This window comes from Dreissena polymorpha, chromosome 4 (genome assembly GCF_020536995.1).
Source record: "Dreissena polymorpha isolate Duluth1 chromosome 4, UMN_Dpol_1.0, whole genome shotgun sequence".
Taxonomy (NCBI): domain Eukaryota; kingdom Metazoa; phylum Mollusca; class Bivalvia; order Myida; family Dreissenidae; genus Dreissena; species Dreissena polymorpha.
This window is the reverse complement of record NC_068358.1, coordinates 126,844,070-126,869,850: the sequence shown is the minus strand read 5'-3', so window position 1 is coordinate 126,869,850 and position 25,781 is coordinate 126,844,070. Positions and strand designations below refer to the sequence as shown.

Here is a 25,781-nt window from a genome sequence, read left to right as displayed (position 1 = left end):
TAATTTGAACTTAAACTGTGAATAAGTGAGGAACAAAATAATATGTGCAAAAGTTTACACCATTTTATTTAGACAATACTGTGAGTCTTTTACGAAATTTTTAAAATAAAATACTATTTTAAAATATACAATTACATAGTTCAAAGTTGTGTTCTATATATAATTAATCTTGCGAGTAAGTTATATACAGTCAGCTGAGTAATTCTACTAGAACAATTTAAATCCTTGCTACATGTACTATTTAATTCTTTATACGGCTTTCACTTAAGAAAATGTTCAATGAAATATATCTAGGTTTCTAGGTATATTGTGTCTTTTACCTCAATATTTTGTTGGGGCTAATGTGAAGCCAATGGACATGATACAAAACCTACGAAGATTACCGCCATACAATGTCACATACACAATAATTATCACCTAACCCATGCGTTTTGAGAAAACAATATTGTTTAACTCTTTATTATATAAGTAAATATTAAGCATGTGAAACAAGGACGGGTAATTTTTAACTCCAAATGTATGATTTGATCACACCTAGAAGAAGAAAACGCTAACATGTTACACACCAAATATTGAACCCCTGACCCTTGCGGTGTCTGTGTTGTTAGGGATTATCAAAGACATTAATCTATATAAATCAGTTGACCCCTGAAGCGCAAACAGTTTTGACCACGGAGACATGCTTTGAGGAAACTTAGCAAAGAACCACTATATGGTTTGCATGTAACGCAACAAACCATAGGGCCTTGCGGTTTCAGAGAATGATTATATTATTTATATTTATAAGCAAAACAGTAACCCTTAGGGAGGGCAAATATTTTCTGCATGATTTGAACAAACTTCAAAGAGAACCTCATAACGATGTTACACACCAATATTGTAGTCATGCCTCTTGTGTTCACTTTACATATATATAAACACTATAACTCTCTGAATATAAAATGAAATGCAGCACATGTTTTTATAAGTCTATAACTCACGGTTTCTTAAATGAAATATTCACATTTTATGTACTAGAACTTTCACTACACAAACTTTGGATCAAGATCAATTCAAGCGCAGTCTGATCAGGATCCAAAGTGTTCGCTTAACATCTTTATAAGTACTGACTAAATGACAATAATGTTGAACAGTTTGGATCCTGATCAGACTGGTCTTTTGGAGCCAAAATGGTCGCAATCGCCCTAAGGTCCAATTTCCTGTTATCACGGTGCCTATACCACGTGACTTTTTCGGATCTGTGTTGGGAGAATAAAGCGAGACCCAGTTAACATTTTAAGGATCTCTTTAAAAATATTTCACCTTTGTTAATGGGATAAAGTGGAGAGCCCGCTCATTTGTTAGAGTTTTCTTTAGGTATCATGATCTTTTTTAACAAATCAGTATTTTTTCAGTAAAGTGCAACCGCGCGTTTGAACCCCTGATCAGTGTGGGGACTTCATATTACAAACGCGCGGTTGCACTTCACTGAAAAAATACGTATTTGTTTAAAAAGATCATGATACCTATAGATAACTGTCACGAATGAGCGGGCTCTCCTCTTTATCCCATTAAACATGGTGAAATATTTAAAAAGAGATCCTTAAAGGGGCCTTTTCACAGATTTTGGCATTTTTTTAACTTATTCATTAAATGCTTTATATTGATAAATGTAAACATTGGATCATAAAAGCTCCAGTAAAAAATCAAGAAAACAATTAAAAAAAGGAAAAGAACATTGCCCGGAGCAGGTTTCGAACCAGTGACCCCGGGAGTCCTGCCAGAGTCCTGAATTAAAAACGCTTTAGCCTACTGAGCTATTCCGCCGAGTACCTATTCTAGACGTATTTTATACCTTATATAAGCAATCTTCGTAGTTTCACAAAATTTAACGACAAAAACAGAACTCTCCAAATTATTCAATCGTTTCGCGTTGCAACGCTTTATAATTTTTAGGTTTTAAAATCGTCAAAAGATGCATATAATGGCTATATTAGAGCATGGTTAATGTTCAGTATTACTGTTTCCTCACAAATATCATAACTAAAACGAAAACTTACGAATCTGAAACAACTTTTTTCAATTTTGTCAATTTACCAAAGCGTGAAAAGATCCCTTTAAAAATGTTAACTGGGTCGCGATTATTCTCCCAACACAGATCCGAAAAAGTCACGTGGTATAGGCACCGTGGTTATGTGGCTCATTTTTTCTCAAGATAGATACAAATTATCATGATATAAAGCAAGTCTGTTGTATATTAAATAGTATTTTTTAGTGTGCATATTCCACCCATGGATGAAAGTAACAACGTTGGTTGTTATTTTAAGCTATTAAACAATTAAAAAAGTTTTCAATTCTTTTTTATTTAAGTCAAATGCATGCTATATTTGTTATAAACATACATATGATTAACACTCAACAAAATTTTAACGATCACTATAATACACTACACACCTGGTGTGGTTAATGGTCTCTATTGAAGAAATATAGTATAATACATGCGAAAGGTGCTTTTACATATAAATATATATAAAAATAGGTTTACTATTATTATAAAAAGCTTCTACAACAGTGTAATAAGATATATAAAAGACTTAAAGGTTAATGCAAGTATACATAAGGTTAAATTGGCTTAATTTTAAATTTTCAAAAAAAATAAATAATCAGTTTAGACAATTTTATTTTTATTTTTTTGGTAGACTGCTCACTTTTCATAATTTTATTTTTATTTTTATTTATCCCCCCCGACTCAATTTTTTTGAAAAATTTCCCGTACAACAAATAAAAAAATATGCTGGCCTAACCTATAAAACCTGCATTTTCTATGTGTGTAACCCATAGACATAAATACGTTGAAGCAAAAGGTTATTAATTTGCTATTACCATATTAATCAAAATTATTATAAGGACCTGAATGATTGCCAATGGCATTCGCGGTTTCCAAATTTTAAATAAATAAATGAATAAAAGATATTAACACAGCATCATGGTGTTTCATAATATCCACTTATCAGGTATTTAAGCTGTTGATCAAAAATCAAGTATTTTCTTTAAATCCAGTTGAAACTGACGTCCTTAAGTAAGTCAGTATCGGTGTCGACCTGAGAAATTTGATATGTTTTTCGTCATCCGCATTTAGCTTGGCATGATTTATGTTTCCGGTTAACAAACGAGAAAATGAAATAACATATACGGAGACCGCAAGTCTGCATATTTTATCTCGTAGGTTTCAATTGACACAAAGGTATCCGGTTAGTTTTGTGAATATATCAGCATAAACTATGATGTACGCACGAAGTGGCATACTTTAATATATGTTTTATGGGATGAATTAAGACTGGATAGACAAATCAGTAACTATCCGTTTAAGATTGGTGACCCTTAGGCCAGCATTTTTTTATTATCTGTTTTACGGGAGCGACCGACCCTATTTTTCGACAAATAAAAATAAAAGTCACTTTCGTTTTTTTTATTCACATGTCACCCGCCGACCTAGTTTTTTAATCAAAACCAGAAAAAAAAATGCGCAGATTGCCGAAAGTGTTGTTCAAAATTTGTTTATAATGTGGGTTGTTCCGTTGTGCCCATTCGACTTGTAAAGCGTCAGCGATTTTCATTGGCTATTGCACCCAATACCACACGCAATTAGCCAATCGGTGAGTATTATACAAATGATTTTCATATTGCTTTTCCGAAATGGCGGACATTTACATCAACAAGACAAATGTAGCATATTTTAAAATCAAAACAATTAAAAACGGAGCAGAGACAATTTCAATTATCAAAGATAATCTTCAGAACACTATTGTTGACATCATGCCCATATTATGTGATACAAAATTCAAAATAATAATGAGTTTTTGCAGATGATGCTGAGGTGTCACCATCGATAACTTATGGCGTGTTAAAAAGTTTTGGGTAGGTTTGATATGCGTATTTATTTAAATGCATATCATGTAATATTTTTATAGATAAAAATCAACATCCCGAAAATGCCCAAGAAGCACAACTTTACGGGTCTTTATAATGAACATGAGGACTGAACCACAGGTACTTGCATCAATAATCCCATTTCCCACCCACCCATATATATTCTTTATTTAGAAAAAAAGTATGCAACACAGCTTCTGAAGAAAATAACATTGGGTCCCGATGTTCGTATGTCCGTCAAAGTCACAATAAAATTTTATTTATTTTTCTTCACATTATTTTTCAAAAATGAGTTATTATTTAGCCGAAATATGATGCTCTATCAACTGTAAATAATGTTTTCATACTGCAAGATTTGTACTGCAAGGAATGCAAATAAATTTATCACACCTCAGGCTCTGTTGATAAATGTGCTCAATCGGCTCTTTTATTTGTTCCAAGGGTTATTATTATCTTCATATATAAGGTTAAATTGGCTTAATTTTAAATTTTCAAAAATAAAAAAATAATCGGTTTAGACACGGACTCTAGATTACACGGATATGAAACGGGACCGTTACGCCAAATATCTTGTTGTGTCTAAGTCGGCCTAGAAATGAAACTATAATTTAACAAAATACGTGAGTGGGTACATCAAATGTATAACATCGGCGCTTCGATAAAAGATCGACAGATACGACACCGTGTCGTATCTGTCGATCTTTTATCGAAGCGCCGATGTTATACATTTGATGTACCCACTCACGTATTTTGTTAAATTATAGTTTCATTTCTAGGCCGATTTTGACAAATTATATATCATTAGAAAGCTTACGTAATGTAGTTTTCAGATATATAAATATATATTAAGTTTTTCTTCTGATTTTGGCAGCCCGGCGAGTTATAACTTTAACTTTTGCAAATATCATACCGTTTGGAGTTTTAGAATCTAGATTTACGGTTGACATGTTCGTACTTTATACCGATTTGTAGCGTTTATATTTGGACTTCAGTTTTAAAAATAACATCTTGCTTAGGAGAATAGAATTCTGTATATGATAGAAAAAAAATTGGTTTAAAAATGAAAGCAAGTAAGGAATGAAGGCGGAAATAAGTAGCGCGCGGTCCTAACGAACCGAACTGATGGCGATTATGCTTTTGTTTAGATACCGGCCATTGAATTTCCTTTGCCACGATTATTATATTTTTTATGGAATATATTGAAATATTTTGTTCTAGAGACATATCCATAAAGCTAAGTATTAATGAAGCTTAATAAATTAGCGATTTCAGCTCTTGATTATAACACAGAAAGGGTGTTAATTTTATGATGAAACAGCGTATACAAATGTATAGCGGACCCTCTTGATATTTTTCGGCTTTGCATACTTCAAATATAATGGGTGTCAAAACATTCATCGTTTGTTGTTTATTATCAAAAAGGTAATTATGTAAAATTGTATGAAAGGTTATTAACCATAAATTATCAATTAATTAAAATTATTTAAAGATTCTTGAAAATCACGGTCAACTGTCTATGCATGTATATTGAAATATCTTTATAAGTTAACAGAGTTATAAATATATAGAATTCTAAATTAAAACTCTGTATTATTTGTATTTTTCGGAAAGATTATTTAACCCCGTTGTGGTCAAATGAGAATGCTGTTTTTAATTATGTTGTTCCGTACACTACCATACACTCTTTATAGGACTACGAAATGACTGAGTTTTTTTACCGGTACCCGCTAAATACGTTAAATGTTAAGTATTAGATTTTTTAAATGTTTAAAATGTACATGTATAGGTATTAAGCACTTATAATTATTGTGATTTAGCTGGCTGACATCTATACAGTATTTAGTTTATGGCAATCTGTATGGGCAGATGACTATAAATGTTTTCAATACGCTACATATCTTATAAACGCAAAATTGAGTATTTGGCGTTACATTACTCCAAGAAATGACCACTAATACCACGAGAAGACATGGAGGTATCATAAAAAGTGTAATCTGACCAGACATTGCCACCTGTGGTTAGGGACCAATATACAAGTATAGGTCCCTGCTGTGGCGTATGACACCATAGTGTTATTTAGTATTGGTCGGCACAGTTTCTGATCATAACGAGATAATTGGTTTGTGCTGAACACAGGGGCAATAAAACCACAGATCTATCAATAAACAAGATTATTGAGATATCTTTTTTTGAACACCGCGATAAAAATGCTCAAACCATGGACTCTAGATTACACGGATAAGAAACATGGCAACATTCTCAGAATCATCACTGCTATATGTGTAATCACCTAACAATTCGTCTAAAAATAATTTATATATTTGAGTTGAAGACGATGTACTGTTGTTTATGTCTGAATAAACTATCTGTCTGCCTGTCTAAATCCAAGCCGTCATCGTCTCGGTGAAAAAAATCTGATTTTCAATAGTTGGACATGATGCCCTGATGTCAAAATACGAAATGACCCGCGTAACACGGACCGTGATTTTCAAGAATCTTTAATAAATTGATAATTTAAGGTAAATAACATTTTAAATAATTATACATAATTACCTTGTTGATAATAAACAGCAAACGATGAATGTTTTTGACACCCCTTTTATTTCAAGTATGCATGCAAAGCCGAATAATATCGAGAGGGTCCGCTATATACGCTGTTTCATCATAAATTTTACACCCTTTCTGTGTTATAAACAAGAGCTGAAATCGTTAATTTATTAAGATTCATTTATAATAAGCTTTATTGATATGTTTCGTGAACAAAATACTACAATATGTTCCATAAAAAAAATAAGATGGCAAAAGAAATTCAATGGCCGGTTTTTAAACAAAAGCATAATCGCCAAGACCGTAGCATCAGTTCAGTGCGTTAGGAACGCGCGCTACATTTTCCCGCCTTCATTCCTTAATTACTTTCGTTTTTAAACAAAATTTTTTTTCTACCGTATACAGAATTCTATTCTCCTAAGCAAGATGTAATTTTTAAAACTGAACTCCAAATATAAACGCTACAAATTGGTATTAAGTACGAACATGTCAACCGTAAATCTAGATTCTAAAACTCCAAAACGGTATGATATTTGCAAAAGTTAAAGTTATAACTCGCCGGGCTGTCGAAATCAGAAGAAAAACTTAATATATATTGATATATCTGTTTACTACGTAACGTAAGCTTTCTAATGATATATAATTTGTCAAAATCGGCCTAGAAATGAAACTATAATTTAACAAAAGACGTGAGTGGGTACATCAAAATGTATAACCTCGGCGCTTCGCTGTACGCTAATCGTAAAAGATCGATAGCCACAGCACGTTAAAACGCGCGGTGGTAAAACATAAAATGTGTATTTCTTGTGTTTAACTCGCTATAAATCCATTAATAACAACGGGAATATACTAAAAGTTATATTTTTTTTGAAAGAGGAATTAATAAGCAACACGATAACGTATAAACCAATAAAATCGGATGAATAGTTTTTGCATAAGATTGAATTTACTACAGTACGGGTCAAATACTCGATTCATCTCCTGTCAATATACACTCCGTGGTTTAGACAATTTTATGTTTATTTTTTGGTAGACTGACACTTTTCATGATTTTATTTTTATTTATCCCCCCCCCGACTCAATTTTTTTTGAAAAATTTCCCATAAAACAAATTTTTAAAAATGCTGGCCTTACCTAGAGAAAAAACGTCCTGCATCATACATGGTCAGAGTTTTGTTTTTACTCTAGGCCTAGACTTTTCGTTAATAAAAATTAAGTGTTCATCGTCATTGTTAATCAAATGTGTTATTAAAGTTTTATCCCGGTGTTTTTTCAGTTGATTGTTAGTTTGCTATGATCTTATTAAAATGTGTTTCAAGCATATTATCAATGCAATTTAAGGATTGAAACGTCATTATACAAATCTAGCATTAAACTTTATAGTAATATATTAGTATGTTTTTACCATATATTATTATTTTTAATGTATTTCCAGTGCATTTCTTTTATATCTATAATAACTTGTATGAAACGTTTCATTGTGTACATCACAGTATTTCCCGTTTATTTCCATTGTATGCACGTTGTGTCGCCAGATGCAGGCCTCGCACTGTCTTTAGTGTCAGTGGTTTATCAGATATCTGCATTAATACAATTGTGTTTTTAGACGCTGTTGGTTATGGTATTAGTTGTTCCCATCATATTAGAAATAGCACCAGTATATAATCAGAATCCAGTTTGTGTTGTCAGTGAAAATTTCTTCCATTTCAATGATAAATCGTAACATAACAGAAGTGTTTCAAACTGGCACCATAAACATGAAATGATTAACAACACTAGTTAACTACATTTTTTAAATGATTCGCATATGGCATCAGGTCCACTGCATGTAAACGTTTTAAGGTGAATTTAAAACATTGACATAGAAGTGTTTACCAGACACTTAAGTTGCCATTTACCATTTACTTATGATTGCAGGTGTAGTGGGCCCAAAAGCTGTACAGAAAACTATTTCTACAACTTTCTTCCTATACTTTGCCTGCCTCATGCCCTCTATTGCATTCGGGGTCCTCAATTCCGAAAATACTCAGAATGCCCTGAGTAAGTATTCAGTTTGGTCAGTTTAGAAAATAAGAACACATTAAACTTGCTATTTGCAGGTGGACAAACATCGAACGTATTGCATTTCTTTTAGCCTAGCTTTGTGTGTACAAGGATTTGTAATTTATTTTATCATTGTATAATACAATTTGTATTATATAGAAATATAGGAAAAGAAATAGAAATGCCTGATGTAAAATATAACCTTTGATAATGATCTGCACCGCGATTGTATTGCCGTTAACAGAATTACATTTTATAGAAGCATATTCCAAAGACTTGTTTTGTTCAGATTGTGTGGACTAATTTACTGTATGTGTTCACGCACATGGACATAATAGCATCAGCTAAGTTGCTAGTTTTCCCTGTATAAGAGTATATTTTTATTCCATTTAAAACGAACTAATCCTTGTTATTTATTCTTACTAATGTAAGAGCATATTAAAAGAAAGCTAAGATAATAATTAAATTATTGTAGAGGCCAATAACTAAACCCAAACTGCCACCTAGCATTACATGGGCAAGCCTATATGAAAACTCCGATGAATAACCCTTTTCACACAGTAAATATAAACTCAACTAAATTTTTACTTTTTATTAAAGGACCTTATAACATAAAAACATAAAAAATGGTTCTGGCATATAATGTCTCGACTCCAAGCAGCAAGGGCCACCTGCGAACATGGCAAGCCCAAACTAACTGCAAATAACTAACTGCACAAATAAATTGTATATGAGTGCTGACTCCGGGTGACGGCCATCAGCACTCCCAACAAAATCATATATATTTTCCCCAAAAAATGTGCCAGGTAAAAAGCGTCCATCCGGCACTGATTGCCAAGGAACCGTTAACTTCAAGCGACTGTCGACAAACCCGAGGTGTCCGAACTGCCCCATCGGAAGTGGAGTCGTGACCGACCTGTATCCGACGTTTGGTACTCTGCGTCTACACGGCAAACTGAAAAACGCAACTCAAACCAGCAGAATATGTAATATACTAAAACCAAATCTAGTACGGAAAACAATCAGTTTCCCCTTATGTTATTAAAATTAATGTGGACAGGCAAATAAAACTTAAAATAAATCTATATTTACCCTAAGCCTGACCAAATTTTTAAATATATAACGGACGCAGTAAAGTGTGACAGAACAACACTGTGTAAAAACAAACTACATGGGTTGGGTGGGAGGGGAGAAAATTTACAACCTTTTGTTTGTGTAGATAACAATGAGAAAGAAATTTTAAATCTGTAAAATTAGCTACTTCGGTTAAAAAACACCAACAATAAGAAAACTGAAAAACCAGCCCAGCAGTGGCCCAACAATAAACAGGTCTATTATTTAGTAATAGACCATATTATTGTAGAGGCCAATAACTAAACCCAAACTGCCACCTAGCATTACATGGGCAAGCCTATATGAAAACTCCGATGAATAACCCTTTTCACACAGTAAATATAAACTCAACTAAATTTTTACTTTTTATTAAAGGACCTTATAACATAAAAACATAAAAAATGGTTCTGGCATATAATGTCTCGACTCCAAGCAGCAAGGGCCACCTGCGAACATGGCAAGCCCAAACTAACTGCAAATAACTAACTGCACAAATAAATTGTATATGAGTGCTGACTCCGGGTGACGGCCATCAGCACTCCCAACAAAATCATATATATTTTCCCCAAAAAATGTGCCAGGTAAAAAGCGTCCATCCGGCACTGATTGCCATATGGCCACCCAACAACGCTGACCCAGCGGCCCAAATGCCCCAACCTCGAAACCAGCTGGGCCAGAGATGACGGGTGGCCACTGCCAAAGAACTTTGGCTGCAGGGCGGATGGACGCATGCTTGGAGTCGGAAGCAGTAAACTGTAAACACAAGGCAAAGATATGAATAAAAACTAGCAGCAAAAATGCATAAAACCCAGCAGAAAAAAAATGCATAAAAACTAGCAGCAAAAAATTGCATAAAAATTAGCAGCAAAAAACTTTCTTTTTTCTTTTTTCATACATATGAGTAAGAAAAATATGCATACAAACTAACTGCAAATATCTATTTTTGGACTCAATAGCAACACCAACATACATAATGTTTGGGATTTAAAATTGTAAGAACCCCCAAATTTGTGCATCTAGAACTTCAGTAATGGATTGGTGTATTATGCTTTATAAGTTTTTCAAGCCCTGCAGACATATTAGAAAGAAAAATATCTGTACCCAGAGTTGACAAGTGGACTCCGTCCTTCTCAAACAAATGTTCCTCAAATTTTCCAAAGTCAGAGTTGGCCAAGTAATGCCCTCCACATGCCAAAGCCCTAGATGAACCATGACTATTAAGGCGCTTTCTTGCTTTCCATAGCAACTTTATTATCAGAATATCTCCAATTTGACCTTGGAAGCACTGCAGACCATACAATCTTAACACTTGGAAATATAGACAGTATAGTCCTGAATAGCTCGACAATCAATTTTCGAAGGTCCACCAGTGACCGACGACCAAGATCATTACCACCTAAATGTAACACAATATAGTCTGGAGAATTACCCACATTGGCAAGCGAAAGAAATTTTTTCTTTGATTCTGCAAGTGTTAACCCACTGTACCCTTGCCACCAGATGATGTTGGGTTCAAGGCAGAGGTTGGCCCCTTCAGGTCGTAATCTTGCTGCTATGAAGGCTTGCTTGATTATTGATGAACCCAGTATCCAGATGGTTTTCCTTAATACAACTTGGTTTTTGTTAGTCACGTGAATCTAACTATATGAACCATACCTTTTTAATGGGGGTTATTTATTAGGCTGGGCATGACAACAGGAACAGGACGAACATATGTTTGGTAGGCATTGGAAGCCCATCTGCCTGCCTGTTTAATGATCTCCACTGAATAGCCTAGTTGGGAAGCTGCAGTTGCTGCTCCAATTCTGAAGGAGTGGGATTTGTAAGACCCATAATTTAGACCCAAAAGAGAAACCGTTTTCTTAAGAATAGCAGAAAATTGGTAACGAGTAATTGGTTGTTTGTTAAAGTGCAAAAACAAGGGACCAGGCCCTTGAGGACGAACATGAAGATACTGGTTAAGACACACAACTGGGCAAAATTCACTGTTTGACCTAGTAATTTTGAGCGCTACCCCTTTGCCCAACTGATCAGTTTTTGAATGCCGGATTGAAATGATTACCCCATTGTGATCAAATTGTAAATCTTCTATTGCCAACACCGCTGCCTGTAAAATACTATCACCTTTTTTAGGAACAGCTATTTCGCCAACTCTCAGAAAACCGAAAAACGCTAGCATAAAAGCTGCAGTGAACAGTTTTGCTTCGTAGACACTGGAACACACAATATTAAGTTTGCTTACTATCCCTTGCAGTAACGAGAGGGTAATTGGAAGCCTATTATCGTGTGTTTTCTTATCTTTTTGCATTCCTTCAACCATTTTTGAAACAATGAACTTTTTGGTAGGGTCAACAACATCAAGCAGCTTGCAATGAAAAGCTATAGAGCTTAAGTATGATTTTGCTTATTTGTGGGTAAGTTTCTGTAGGGATAGCCATGCTACAAATCGAACCACCTGTTCAACTGTAGGCGGCCAGGCATCTGACAAGCCGTATTGCCTTTTAAACTCAGAGAATCTCTCTAACCCAACGATGTATGCCTTTTTTGTATTAGCAGCAAGGGAATTGTCTAGCAATCTATTAGCCTCTTGTTGCAGATCATCAGTAAAAACTCCGGCGGGACGGATTCTGGACTCGCTTGTGCCTCTGGTGCTAACTGTTGTAACCTGTGAAACTGTTTACGAGAAATTGCATCAGCAATGTAATTGGACTTTGATGAAATATGTACTGCTTTAAACACCACCGAGTATTTCATAACTAACAACACAAATGTTCTAACCAGAAACATCAAACGTTTCGACTTGGAAGACTGTTTGTTTATCACTTCTACCAAACCTAAATTATCAATATGAAACTTAATCTTCCTGTCCCTCAAAAAGACCCCCCAGAGCCATATTGCCAACAAAACAGGGACCATCTCTAAAAATGTTATATCTGATAAAATAGGTTGGCCTTGCCATTGAACAGGCCATGGGCAATAGGCCCAATTACCTCCAAAATAACAACCACAGCCAAGAGTAGCACCGCCTGCACTATCAGTGTAAAGATGAATGACAGAGTTATCCAACCATACTTTATTTGGAATATGTACAACGCCATTAAAATCTTCAATAAATTGAATCCACATCAGGATGTCTTCTCTCATTTCACCATTAACTCTTATCTTATAATAGGACTTTTTTAAGCCACACATAGCATCATAAAATCGGCGCAAGAATGCCCTACTTGCTCTTACTGCTTGACTACAAAAACTCAACTTCCCAGTCAAAGACTGCAATTCTTTTAACGTAAGTCTCTTTTTTACTAGACAATTTTGCAAAAGCTTCAAAAGTTCTTCCACTTTTTTAGCAGGTACTCTAACAGTCATTTGCACAGTATCTAATTCCAGGCCTAAAAATGTCAGTACTGTTGTTGGGCCGACCGACTTTTCCACCGCAACTGGGACTCCCATTTCGGTGCATACTTCCTCGAAAGTAGAAACTAGCATGTTACAATTATTTGACCCAGCTGCACTTCCAAAAATAAAGTCGTCCAAATAATGATCTAAAGTTTGAATCCCAGTTTTGAAACTTACTAGCCAATGTATAAAAGTGGAGAATGATTCGAATAAAGCCGGAGCAATAGATAAACCCATTGGTAAGCATTTGTCAACATAATACTGGTTGTTGAACTGAAGCCCCATCAAGTGAAAGTCCCCTGGGTAAATAGGCATTAAACGAAAAGCCGATTTAATATCTCTTTTTGCCATCATTGCTGACGTACCTAAACTAAATAACATGTCAGCCACTTTGTCAAATGATGTATATTTAACAGAAATGTCTTCCACACTAAAACCATCATTGACACTTGACCCATTGGGATACGACAGGTGTGTAATTAACCGCCAACCCCCGTCTGGCTTCTCTAAAATTCCTAATGGACTTACTTTTAAATTGGAAATTGGTGGGACTTTGAAAGGACCTGAAATTCTACCTAAGGAAATCTCTTTGTCAAGTTTCTTTTGGACTTCTGAAAAATGCACTTTTGTTGAAACCAAATTATTCGCTGAAGAACCGAGATGTGAACCCTTATAACCCAGCTTAAAACCTTGCTTAAAGCCATTACTGAGCACAGAAGCTACTTCTTTATTTGGATATAACTGAAGATATTTAGAAATCGTAACAACATTGATTGGCGACTTGCCAAGAGACCAAACTGAGGTATTAGTATCTGCTAAACGGGCCCCGGAGCCCCTGAATTGGGCCTCTAGGTCGGAACGTGTAAGCTCTAGGCCTGTACGAGGTCTGGGTGACAGCCCCCCTGACAGACCCTCCTCCCAAGGAACTGGTGTTGCGAGGCTTGAGATGACATACCCTGGAAGGATGGTCGGAACCACAAATCATACAAGCATGTTTGTAATTGCAAACTGACCGTAAGCATCTGGTATAATTGAAATCATAACATTTTCTTACAAAATTCCCTGTATCATGAACTGGCTGCCTTGGAGGCCCCATACACAACAGCCAAAGCTCCATATCAATCATTGCCCACGAATTCGCTGGGTTATTACCCATTCTCAACCTAAACTGTTGATCATAAGATCTCCAACCCTCAGTGTGTCTTGCTGCCCCCAGCCTTATAGTGTGCATATACTTTAAGAGATCTTGCATTTTAACCGGATGAGCACTTAAATAAATGCTTGAGAAAATGAGGAATGCGTCAGTCCATTTAGCTATATCAACAATGCTTTGTTTCATGTTGGGCTTTACCACTAATTCACCCGAATTATTCAAAACCAAATGTTTTCCTAAATCTTCAGGAACTACCGGGGCCTCCAACAAACATGCCAGATCTACATATTGGCCTGATATTATTTTGTCTTTAATTGACTGAGGAACATGATCACCTAAAACAGACTGAAAACTAGGAATCATGCATGGTAAAAAAATATCCTCACTAAAACCATTACCCGATTGAACAGCCGGATCTGGCTGGCTTGCTGCAGGCTGCATCTGGTCGCCCAGTTGTTGACTGAGAGGCAGCTGGTCGGGTTGATGGCCGGACTGTTGGTTTGAAGACCATTGGCCGAGTCGATGGCTGGGGGTGAGAGGCAGCTGGACAGGCTGTTGGTTGGGAGGCAGCTGGACAGGCTGTTGGTTGGGAGGCAGCTGATCGGGCATTTGGGTGGAAGGCAGCTGACGGGGTTGTTGGCTGGTGCCAGGTAGGTTTTGGCTGGGATGCTGGTGTAGTTTGACCGACGGACGGCGCCTTTTCCGGTTTCGCGTTTCCATGTGTGCAATAAAATAAACAATAAAGATAATAAGTAAATACCGAAAAAAGCCATATTTGGCTTATAGCTAACCCACTATAATAATTAACAAACCTTTTAGAGATTTATTGCATATGAACTAAAACGTGACTCAACAAACTGTCTTGGTAATTATAAATAAATGCGCCATAAGACCACCTCTTAACTGCAGTAAGTACCGACTATTGCCGCATTGCCACAATTAAGTTCCTTTTACTATTGCTACATAAAAACCAACATTCATTTAACGTGTTTATGATAAACCTGAACATAGTGCCCGCCCTAATTGAATCTGAAGCAACCCACTCTCCAGAAATTGAATAATAACGCTAAATATATTTTGACATTTTTGTGCTGACCAAAAGTAATATGTTTGTTTAACACGCCACGGGAATTCCTTTATTTCGATTGAAATTTACCCTCTTACTGCCAGTGAGATATTAGCCTATTTTCAGAAAATAAGTATAACATGGTTATTTCACTGAATACACGAATGCATATCAACTACGTTTTCTCATAAAGCTTGAAATTGATTTTGCTCTTACTACAATTGCTTAGATCAGACGCCATGTGACCGATCCACTTTTTCCCCACCACTGTACAGAAATCCGTAAACTACAGCCCGTAAACTCAGCATCCATCATAAATATCACAAGAATTGCTAAGAAACACCTTTTAACTACCGGCTTCTAACTTTATTTTACATATTTAATAAACTTTTACTAGAATAGATTAGAAATAATTAAAGGAGAAAATTTACAACCTTTTGTTTGTGTAGATAACAATGAGAAAGAAATTTTAAATCTGTAAAATTAGCTACTTCGGTTAAAAAACACCAACAATAAGAAAACTGAAAAACCAGCCCAGCAGTGGCCCAACAATAAACAGGTCTATTATTTAGTAATAGACCATATTATTTCTGCAGGGAATACTTATTTTGATATTGTTTTCATTGTTCCGACAGTGCATTGATGCAGCATACTTGGATTTTACGTGTATGATTATGGAACAGTGCCGAACCATTACCATTGCCATTACTATAAATTATTTAATAAAAAGAGCAATATAATATTCGGTCATAAGATTTGGCAAGTCAATCTCCATAACACCTTCTCTAACTGTGTGTTAACATTTCATATTCTGCCTAATTTTTAGATGTGGAAAAGGTATTGTACTCACAGTCAATCGGAGGACTTGCATTTGCAATATTTGGCGGTACACCCCAGATTGTGCTACTGACGACAGCACCTCTGGCTCTGTATACAAAGAGTAAGTGATCAATGTAAGATTCCCCACTGTGGCATATTTAGCGGTGTCAAATGTGAGTTGAAACTTAATTGACTAGCACAAATTATTTTTTTCTATGAATAACTAATCGATTTCATAAAATGTTGCAATAATAATAAGCCTTTTAGGCATCAGGATCTTTGTAAGAACTCATGAACTGTGTATCATGTAGGTTTGCTTATACTTAAATCATAAAGGATATTACAATAGGATAACAATATTGGATTACCTTGTGTGTTTTTCAGGTATATTCCGTATATTTTGCAGTTATATTCAGCATATGTGAGGACTTTGACCTAGATTTCACAGCTATGTATTGCTGTGTTGGCCTCTGGAACACATTCTTCCTGTTTCTCTATGCATTCTTTGACCTGAGCAAAGTTATGAAGTGGTCAACAAGGTAATGTTGTTTGTTGTTTTCAATTATAGAATGACTCTTAAGCCCCATTTAGTATTGGCGTCTTCAAAAACTGATATGACACTATCCTAAATACCATGATATTTGGTTTTAGATAGAACTGTCAACCTCCTGAAAATTTGTATTTAGCTCAGGACATTGAAAACATGAACTAGAACGTTCAAACATATAGCAAACCAATTAAATCAACATGACTGTGACATGAACAAAATAAATGTGTGTGACTCATCTTTCCATAAAAAATACAGAATTATCAATGAAAACAACAACCTTGATTGTATAAGCACGGTAAAAGCCATCCTTTAATAGATTTTTGCAAATTAATTGCCATGTGTTTCGGTTTGTTTAGTGGATGTTTTGTATTGATCAGAATAGACTAGATAAGTAAAGTGATTGAGTGGCATCTAGGAAATAATTACATAATATCATAATAAAATGTTGTTGATATTGTTTCACATACCATACCATTACCATATGCGACCAATGGTATCGATGAGTTTAGTTGAATTATATATAACATACTTATATGCAATATTTAAGCAATAGTATTGGTTTCTACAAAAACATGTCAAAGGTTCTGAATTCAATCAAACATCAGGTTCGCACGTGTATATGTATGAATTGAAACACTATTAAATATGACATAACGAGGACGCTTCGTCATAATATCATGATAATAATTATTGGTTTAGTGGTTTCACAGTGAAAAAAATAACAACTTTTAATGTCAGGTCATCATGTCAAATTCAAGGTAACTGTGACTTGTATAATGACACTTGTTTCTGCAACTTATCTTCAGAGGTCTTTGCCCTATTATTAATTAAATGTGTTTGCGTGTTACGCTGCAAAAAAGAAAGATGTCTATTGATTTGGATGTCAATATTTTGATGGAACACATTCTTCCTGTTTCTCTATGCATTATGTGACCTCAACTAGGTTATGAGGTGGTCAACAAGGTAATTGTGTGTGTGTTTTTCAATTATAAAATCATTAACTCGCTCTCTTAGGCCCCATTGAGCATTGGTGACTTTGTGAATTCATAATTATAATAAATATAATCGAATTCACATGAAAATTGTAACAACAACCTATTAGGAAAATGCTTACTATCATAAAAATAAGCATGTTAGTTGTTCTTTACAAATGATGTGCAGTTATGATTTTCAAATAAAGAGATCAAATGTCAAAACCACGCTGACGACTTTACTGCAGATCGGGGCTTGCATGTTTTACAAGAATTTCGTTTTACAAGCTGGGTTAACCGTATGCCTATTGCTGTGAATTTCAGATCTTCAGAAGAGATTTTTGCGGTGTTCATATCAATTGCTTTCACGATTGATGCCATAAAGAATACAGTGCTTAGTAAGGGAAATTATATTACTATTAGGAACTGCAGTAGTATTAATTGTATATATTGAAGCGTTATTCTATCTAGTTTCTTTTGTACTTTAATTAGGATATGCTGGCCTACTTTGGAACCAAGGTTATTTTGCCAAACGTAAACTATTGTGTTTCAGTGTAATTCTTAAATAATTCAGTCAAAAATGGAAGTGCATAAAATAAAATAATCATATCTATACTATATTGAGTAAAATATTTCTTACAATTCAAAATAAGGGAAGCTGATTATAAGGAAGTGGCTATTAAAAATAATATACCGGTATCGTTGAAAATTCTTTAAATAACATTGTAGTGTAGTATTTTATAAATGCAATCAAAAGCAGCGTAAATGCAGGGAAGTTTAATTTCATTCCAGGTTTTGATACCTACTACTCGTCCCCTCAATGTAGCAGCGACTTCAACGCCACTGCTGCTCTCTTTAACACAAATCTTACGTCCTCCATTGACGTGGTGTGCGAACGAGACATCAGTCTGCTTTACTTGCTGTTGCTACTAGGCACACTGTGGCTTGGTGTCTTCCTGTTCAACTTTACCAAAACGTGAGCATTGGTATCGTTATTATCTATAACGTGTAAACTCTAAAGTTTGGGATTCCATTCAAATTTGATCAAATAATGAAATTTAAAAGGTTATGAGGATCAGTTTTACTCAGGTTCACTTTAATTTTATAAAATAATACGATTAATTTGATACTTGTTATTGTTTTAATCTCAATATCTCATTATTTGATTTATAATTTATTTGTTTATGGAAAACTTTCATTTAGCTATTTCTGCTAAGGTAAAGAAATTTAATTCAGAAATTATTTCAAATGAGCCATTTTATTTAGCCATGTTCGTGTAACGGGTTATTTTATATAGCGCTATATTTGTAATCGGTCAGTTGATTTAGCCATGTTCGTGTCACGGGTTATTTGATTCAGCAATTGTTTTGTTATGGGTTATTTCATTTTGCCATGTTATAACGGTTATTAAATTTAGCAATGTTTCGTAATTGTTAAGTTCATTTAGCCGGTTTCGTGCAACGGGATATTTGATTAAACAATGGTGTTGTCATAGAGCTGTTTATTAAGCAATGTTCGTGTAACGGATTACATTATTGCACATTTTTTTGTTATGGGTCAGTTCATTTAGCCATGTTTTTGTTACGGATCGAGTGATTCTGTCTTATTTTAAGCCAGTTGATTTAGCCATACCTTTTGCAACCTATAACGCCCTGTGGTTGAGCATATCCTGTGTTTTCCAGACCATACTTAAATCCTGGGAAGCGGGAACTTTTAGCCGACTATGCACTGCCGTGTGCCGTCATCTGCATGAGCCTCATCGGTGTGTTTGCCTTCAAGGATGTTAAGAGTAAGTGGGACATGGTCACTTATATAAATAATCTCTTTATGGAATAAACAGTCAATTTCTGAAATTCTCTACGTTCCGGCTGATCTGGGACTGTCTTCGAAATACATGATTTATCTATCAATATATTATGTATTATCTTTCTCAATTAATCTCCGATTCCACATAATCATTTTAGTTAGACCATTTTGATAATGTCATTATAGAGTAAAGTAAACAACAAATAATCTATATAGACATTTGGTGCTCAATGTCAATTTCACTTAAAATGCCTACACAAAATTGAATTTGAATATAAGCTAAAATGAATACCAAACAATCGAGTGTTTTACCACTCTTTAAAGCAACGACATTTTATTGTTCGTTTTGATATGCTAGTGCCACACGACAACAACAAGTGTATGTATTTAGTAATTATAACTCTCAAACCTCGTGGGATGAGTCATTATTCCAACGAATCTACTCGTGCGTACTCTTAGAACAATTAACAGCATTAGCCCGTATGTATTTGTGTATTTGTATGCCCCCGAAGGAGGGCATATATTGATCGTCCGTCCGTCCGTCTGTCCGTCACACTGTGCGTTTAAGTTTCGAAAAATGCTCATAACTTCTATGTCGCTTCAGATAGCAATTTCATATTTGGCATGCATGTGTATTTGGACAAAGCCTTTCCATACGCAAACAAATTTTGACCCCTGTGACATTGATCTTTAACTTAGGGTCCGCGTTTAGGTTTCGAAATCTGCGTTTAGGTTTCGAAAAAAGCTCATAACTTCTATCAAGCGTTTATAGGGGGCATAAGTCATCATATGGTGACAGCTCTTGTTACATTAAAATTCGTTCTTCTTTGTCGAGTTTTGGTTTGTTGGTAAAAAATGAGAAAATAATTATTGCAGTTGATGTATTTTTGTGTGAACACAAGGATCAGTTGTATAGTTTTTTACTATATTTTTTATTAATTCTTAACATAAAATAGATTCAGATTTTTCAATTCGTGCTTCATTTTGTTTCCAAAAAAACACACTTGTCCTGCCTTTTCAGTGTCCAAAAGTTTTGACAGCAAGCGCAATGAAGACCTGTTTTCATTGGTTGAGCTCGGATCTCTCTCCGTTGGTGCTGCGTTCGGAGCCATGGGACTGGGGTTCTGTCTTTCCCTGCTCTTTTTCATGGATCAAAACATATCAGCGGCCTTGGTGAATGCACCGCAAAACAAGTAACGTGGTAGTTTACTTGTGTGTTTGTTTTACAGATATGAAAATGTATTTCCTTTTTTCTTCGTTTCAGCCTTTTGAATATTAACGCAGTTTTGGGTGAGAGAAATATTCGTGAATGTGCACCAAGTAGACATCAAACCGTAGATCTCCTTATCAGTACAGAATAAACATCATAACAAGCACTGTGACCTGATAAAAATCTTTGACTGACCAGAAATATATGCTGATTTAATGTTAATCTTAAAGCTTACGGCATTCATAACTGTGCTTTCGTTCCTCTTTTTCTTAACAGAAACAATCATTGCATTATTAAAATAATCTAAAGAGGAAGAAATGTAATTTGGGTGGAATAATAAGGCCACTGACACCAACACAAACGACTTTATTAAATGCTGGTGTATGCATGTTTCAAGGATGAAGAAAGGTAGTGCGTACCACTTGGACCTGGTTGTCATCGGCCTCATCAACGGTGTCCTATCGATGTTTGCCTTCCCTTGGGTCCACGCAGCACTTCCACACTCACCGCTTCACGTGCGAGCGCTGGCTGACGTTGAGGAACGAGTTGACCAGGGACATATATACTCCATGTTGGTATATTAATACTTCTTTCAAATGCCAATGATTTCTATAGGTAGATTATTGAAATAATTTTTTACGCTTTCAGAAGAAGCTTCGTGTTGAGGTCAAAATAGCAAGGCGAATTTCTCGCATTGAAGATCTTTATTACACTTGAACACTATTTTGTTGCTTATCTTAATCGTCCAGAAAATTATTGTCTATGTCTGATGTTATTTAATTGTATTTAAACGTATTCTTGATGTCTGTAATGCTTTTACACAGGACTATTATGTGTGCCTGTGCAGTATTGCCCGGTAAAAAATGAACATCATTTTATGCAATTTTAGGAAATGTTTCAAACATGTGAATGTTCACATGTAGCTGTAATTTTTTTTAACTTTTTACTCATAGTTGATTTTAAATTCTGTGAGATTTAAATTACACTTTGTCAAATTATCATTGTTAAAGGGATCTTTTCACGCTTTGGTAAATTGACAAAATTGAAAAAAGTTGTTTCAGATTCGCAAATTTTCGTGTTAGTTATGATATTTGTGAGGAAACAGTAATACTGAACATTTACCATGCTTTAATATAGCCATTATATGCATCTTTTGACGATTATAAAACCTAAAAATTATAAAGCGTTGCAACGCGAAACGATTGAATAATTTGGATAGTTCTGTTTTTGTCGTTAAATTTTGTATAACTACGAAGATTGCTTATATAAGGTATAAAATACGTGAAGTATGTGTACTCGGCGGAAAAGCTCAGTAGGCTAAAGCGTTTTTACTTCAGGACTCTGGCAGGACTCCAGGGGTTACTGGTTCAAAACCTGCTCCGAGCAATGTTCTTTTCCTTTTTTAAATTTTATTCTTGATTTTTTACTGGAGCTTTTACGATCCAATGTTTACATTTATAATAATGAATAAGTTAAAAAATGCCAAAATCTGTGAAAAGGCCCCTTTAAAGCAGTACCTATATCAATTTGTAATTTGTTGAATGAATATTGAATTTTGAAAACACAAATGTGTGATTGCATGTTTATATAACAGCATATTCTGTTAATTTCAGAATCGTTAAAGTGCGTGAGACGCGCTTGACGGCGATATTTTCCAGCATTCTGATTGGCCTTTCTTTGTTGTTTTTGTCCGTGCTGTCGTATATTCCCACCCCTGTCTTATACGGCATGTTCCTCTACATCGCTGTCACTGCTCTGACAGGCAATCAGATGTTTGAGCGGCTTCTGCTTCTAATCACAGAACAGGTAGTAATATATAACACTTTGAGCAGCCACATACGAAAATGTGTCTTTCGTTTTATGCGATCAGTATAACTTCAGACAAGCTTGCGCAGGGGCTATCATGTCCTCTAATTAAACCTTGCGTGAATTTTAAGCGGACAGTTAAGCTCCTGACCATAGTGAGCGACTACTGGTCTGGAGCTACTCTGGCCTAACATATAATAAGACCAACTTGTACATTACTTATTTGTTGTCACGTTGAGTAGCATAGTCATATAAATGGTATACTAATAGACATAACAAACATTCTAAAACTCCAACTGTGTATGTTCCAAATACGCAAAATTTAGAAAAATACATTAACATACATCTGTAAATCTGCTATATAACAGTCAGCATACCCGCCCAACCACTACATCCGGCGAGTACCACAGCGTATGATGCACTTCTTCACCCTGCTTCAACTTGTCCAGCTGCTTGTGTTGTGTGGATTCGGCTTTGCTCCATACCCGTATCTGAAGATGTTCTTTCCTGTGATCATTTTTATACTTATACCAATCAGGTGAGTCTGTATGTACATCTTTATGTAATAGCCTCTTTAATGTTTCAAGTAAAAGGCCCTATGTGTTATTAGTCAAGTTTACATATAATTACATGTTTGGTTTATGAGCTGCCAATAAAAATGTCCTTAATTTGTTTATCCTAAAGAAGGCTACCATCCTTAAGTATTTTGCATTACCATGTTTGTCACAATAACTGTATCCAAAAGTGTATTTCTTTGGGGCAATATTGTATTTATAACCCAGTTGCTAACTTTCAAAATGGCAGAATGAGGAACTTTCAAAAGGGCAGAATGAGGTCAATTGTGAAAGCATATCAACCAGTTTTGATAGAGCCAGTTTTTCCTGGACATGTCTGAATCGCGAAAAAAGCTTCTTTCCGTATGTAGGATTTCGGTGAAGTAAAGGACTGACAGAACGAAAGGCATTCTCATAATCCCTCAGCACTTTTAGGCGGAAACTCCTAATAAATCTTAGTCAGGTCTTAAATAGTTAAACAGTTCGTTAATCGATTTAATTCAACACATGAAATTTGTATACACAAATTAACACAATTCTATGCAAAATGTTAATACAATATAAATTAACTATCCATACTTTCAATAGAGAGCACAAACGTTCAAGACATCAAGACTTAAACACAATAATCGTTAAAAGCGTTGAATGGACAGTAATCCTATTTTTTTTATAGATATTGACACTTATATAATTGTTTTGTAGATATATTAACGATGTATCACTAATCATGACTACTGATAGATCTTTGCGATATGACTGTTATATAATATGTTCAATAAATAATTGATAATTATCAAAATAAAAACAATTTCACTATTATTGGCCGCCTGTACCCGGTTTTATCTTTCATATAATATGATGTTCGTTTAGGAGAAAAAATGGAGTACATGGATCGGTTAACAATATAATAACGTTTTGCGCAATTAGACATAATAGCCTTTCATTAGATCACCTTGTATCGGACTAATTGCTATGCTTTGCGATGCAATTAAAGGCCATTTCTTCCGCACTGTTATCATTTATATGTGATACTTAGATATGGCAATGTGTGCATTGTCATAAAAAAACTTGGATTTACTTTTCATGTATTGTTGAATTCTATTTCGCAATTAACCTCTTGAACTTTACAGACAAAAGGTGATTCCGATGATAGTTCAACAGAAGTACCTTCATGCTATGGACAGCCACTGAGAGTCCACAACTAGCAGCAAAAAATAACCAAATGTTGCTGTTTTGTTAAGAGTCAATTACCAGTATTTAGTTGTTTTAATAACCGCACAATTTAAGGATTACTGTAGTATTTAATCAAGATTTAATTTTTTTTTAAAGTGTGTACTATTGATATTAAATATGTTATGCTTGTATTGGTTTATAAGTTAATCAAGATCATATATGAATAGGTCTTGATCTCCATACTTAGGTCTTTATCTTCAATGTTAATCTTAAATCTTTATCTACAGGTTAAGGCATATATCAAAATCAGTTATAATAGTATTATGTTTGTATCTCCTTGATGACTTACAGGAATTTATCTACATGTAAAGTTTAAGGTTCTTATGTGTTTGTCAATTCCTAGTTCTTGTTCAGTAGGTATATTCATATATCTTTTTCTGCAGTCACAGTCTTGGGCCTTGATTTTTATAGCCTTAGGGTTTCATCTGCATGTAAAGTCTTAGTTCTTGATCAGCTAATATAGTATTTGATCTTGATCTGTAGCCTTCTGAATGCAATAATCAGGCGTATGTGACGCTCATTAAACTTGTTAACTCCTTTCGATTATAAGTATTGTAGGAATCTCAACATTTAACTCAAACTTTAGTACTTTAATTATAGTATGTACCAATACACGGTGCTTACTTAATACACCTTTAAATAAAAATTCTCGGTTTTGTTCATTGTTGTCTAAATTGTTAATGCTACGCCACAATATGGAATGCCTAGTATACTATTGTGTTGTATTAATAATTTTCTTATGGATTACCACAATAGTATGCCTTTATTCTGCATAACACTGAAAATAGGGACACACTTTCACACAAAAATGACATTCTTAACATGTCTGTTACTAGTTTATAAATGTACAACAACATTTACATTTCGTTCCCATTTTTGATATACATGTAAGTGCAAAAACAAGCATGGCATTTTGTTTACGTTAGTGTATTTCGTTGTAAAGAGACATGGGCTGTCATGTAGATAACATTTTTTGTATGGGTGTAATTTTACACAGACTTTTAATGGTTGTCTAACCATAAGTGTGATTGGTTGTTGCGAAATCCCCCCGAAATGGCAGTTTTTTGAAATTGTGTGTACTGAAACCTAACCCTTACACAGTTGGTGAAAATTGTGTATATTGGAACCATAAAATATTATTAAAAGATTATGTGATTGGGTTTTGTTTGTTTCATTGGATTAAAATGACAAACGAGACATGATGTTAGTGTTGTTTTGAAAACAGCGAAATCCATATAATCTTTTGTGCAATAACTGCGGTGAAAAGTTTTGTATTATATGTGCATTTATGTAGATGATCTGTTTATTAAAATCTGTTTAAATTTTCGTATTTTTCGTACATATTTTTAGCAAATATCTTCATTTAAGTGCATGCGCTATATTTTTTTAATTTGTTAACATGCTTGTGTGGTTATTTTTGATGTGCCTTATTTGATGTGTTTGATAATGTATCAGTATTGTTATATTGTGTATTTAGTGCATAAATAATGCATAACTACAAAGCACGATTATGTTTGCTACTCTTTATTGCTTAATCAAATTATCTTGTTTTACTTTGTATGCATATGTATCGCCATTTCCATATCGAATGTTGATTCAGCTCAG

General features: G+C 34.7%; 1 protein-coding gene across 1 annotated transcript in view; it reads left to right on the top strand.

The window, feature by feature from the left end:
• Positions 1 to 25,373, top strand: part of LOC127876422 (solute carrier family 4 member 11-like) — a 40,069-nt gene extending 14,696 nt beyond the window's left edge. Inside the window, exons 9-19 of the mRNA XM_052421698.1 lie at positions 8,374 to 8,496; positions 16,054 to 16,167; positions 16,453 to 16,585; positions 17,892 to 17,965; positions 18,360 to 18,543; positions 19,250 to 19,356; positions 20,395 to 20,566; positions 20,981 to 21,154; positions 22,197 to 22,389; positions 22,758 to 22,927; positions 24,074 to 25,373. Of these exons, the coding sequence (XP_052277658.1) occupies positions 8,374 to 8,496; positions 16,054 to 16,167; positions 16,453 to 16,585; positions 17,892 to 17,965; positions 18,360 to 18,543; positions 19,250 to 19,356; positions 20,395 to 20,566; positions 20,981 to 21,154; positions 22,197 to 22,389; positions 22,758 to 22,927; positions 24,074 to 24,134 (1,505 nt within the window). The 3' untranslated portion in view covers positions 24,135 to 25,373. The remainder of the gene's footprint in view (positions 1 to 8,373; positions 8,497 to 16,053; positions 16,168 to 16,452; positions 16,586 to 17,891; positions 17,966 to 18,359; positions 18,544 to 19,249; positions 19,357 to 20,394; positions 20,567 to 20,980; positions 21,155 to 22,196; positions 22,390 to 22,757; positions 22,928 to 24,073) is intronic.
• Positions 25,374 to 25,781: the final 408 nt, after the last annotated feature.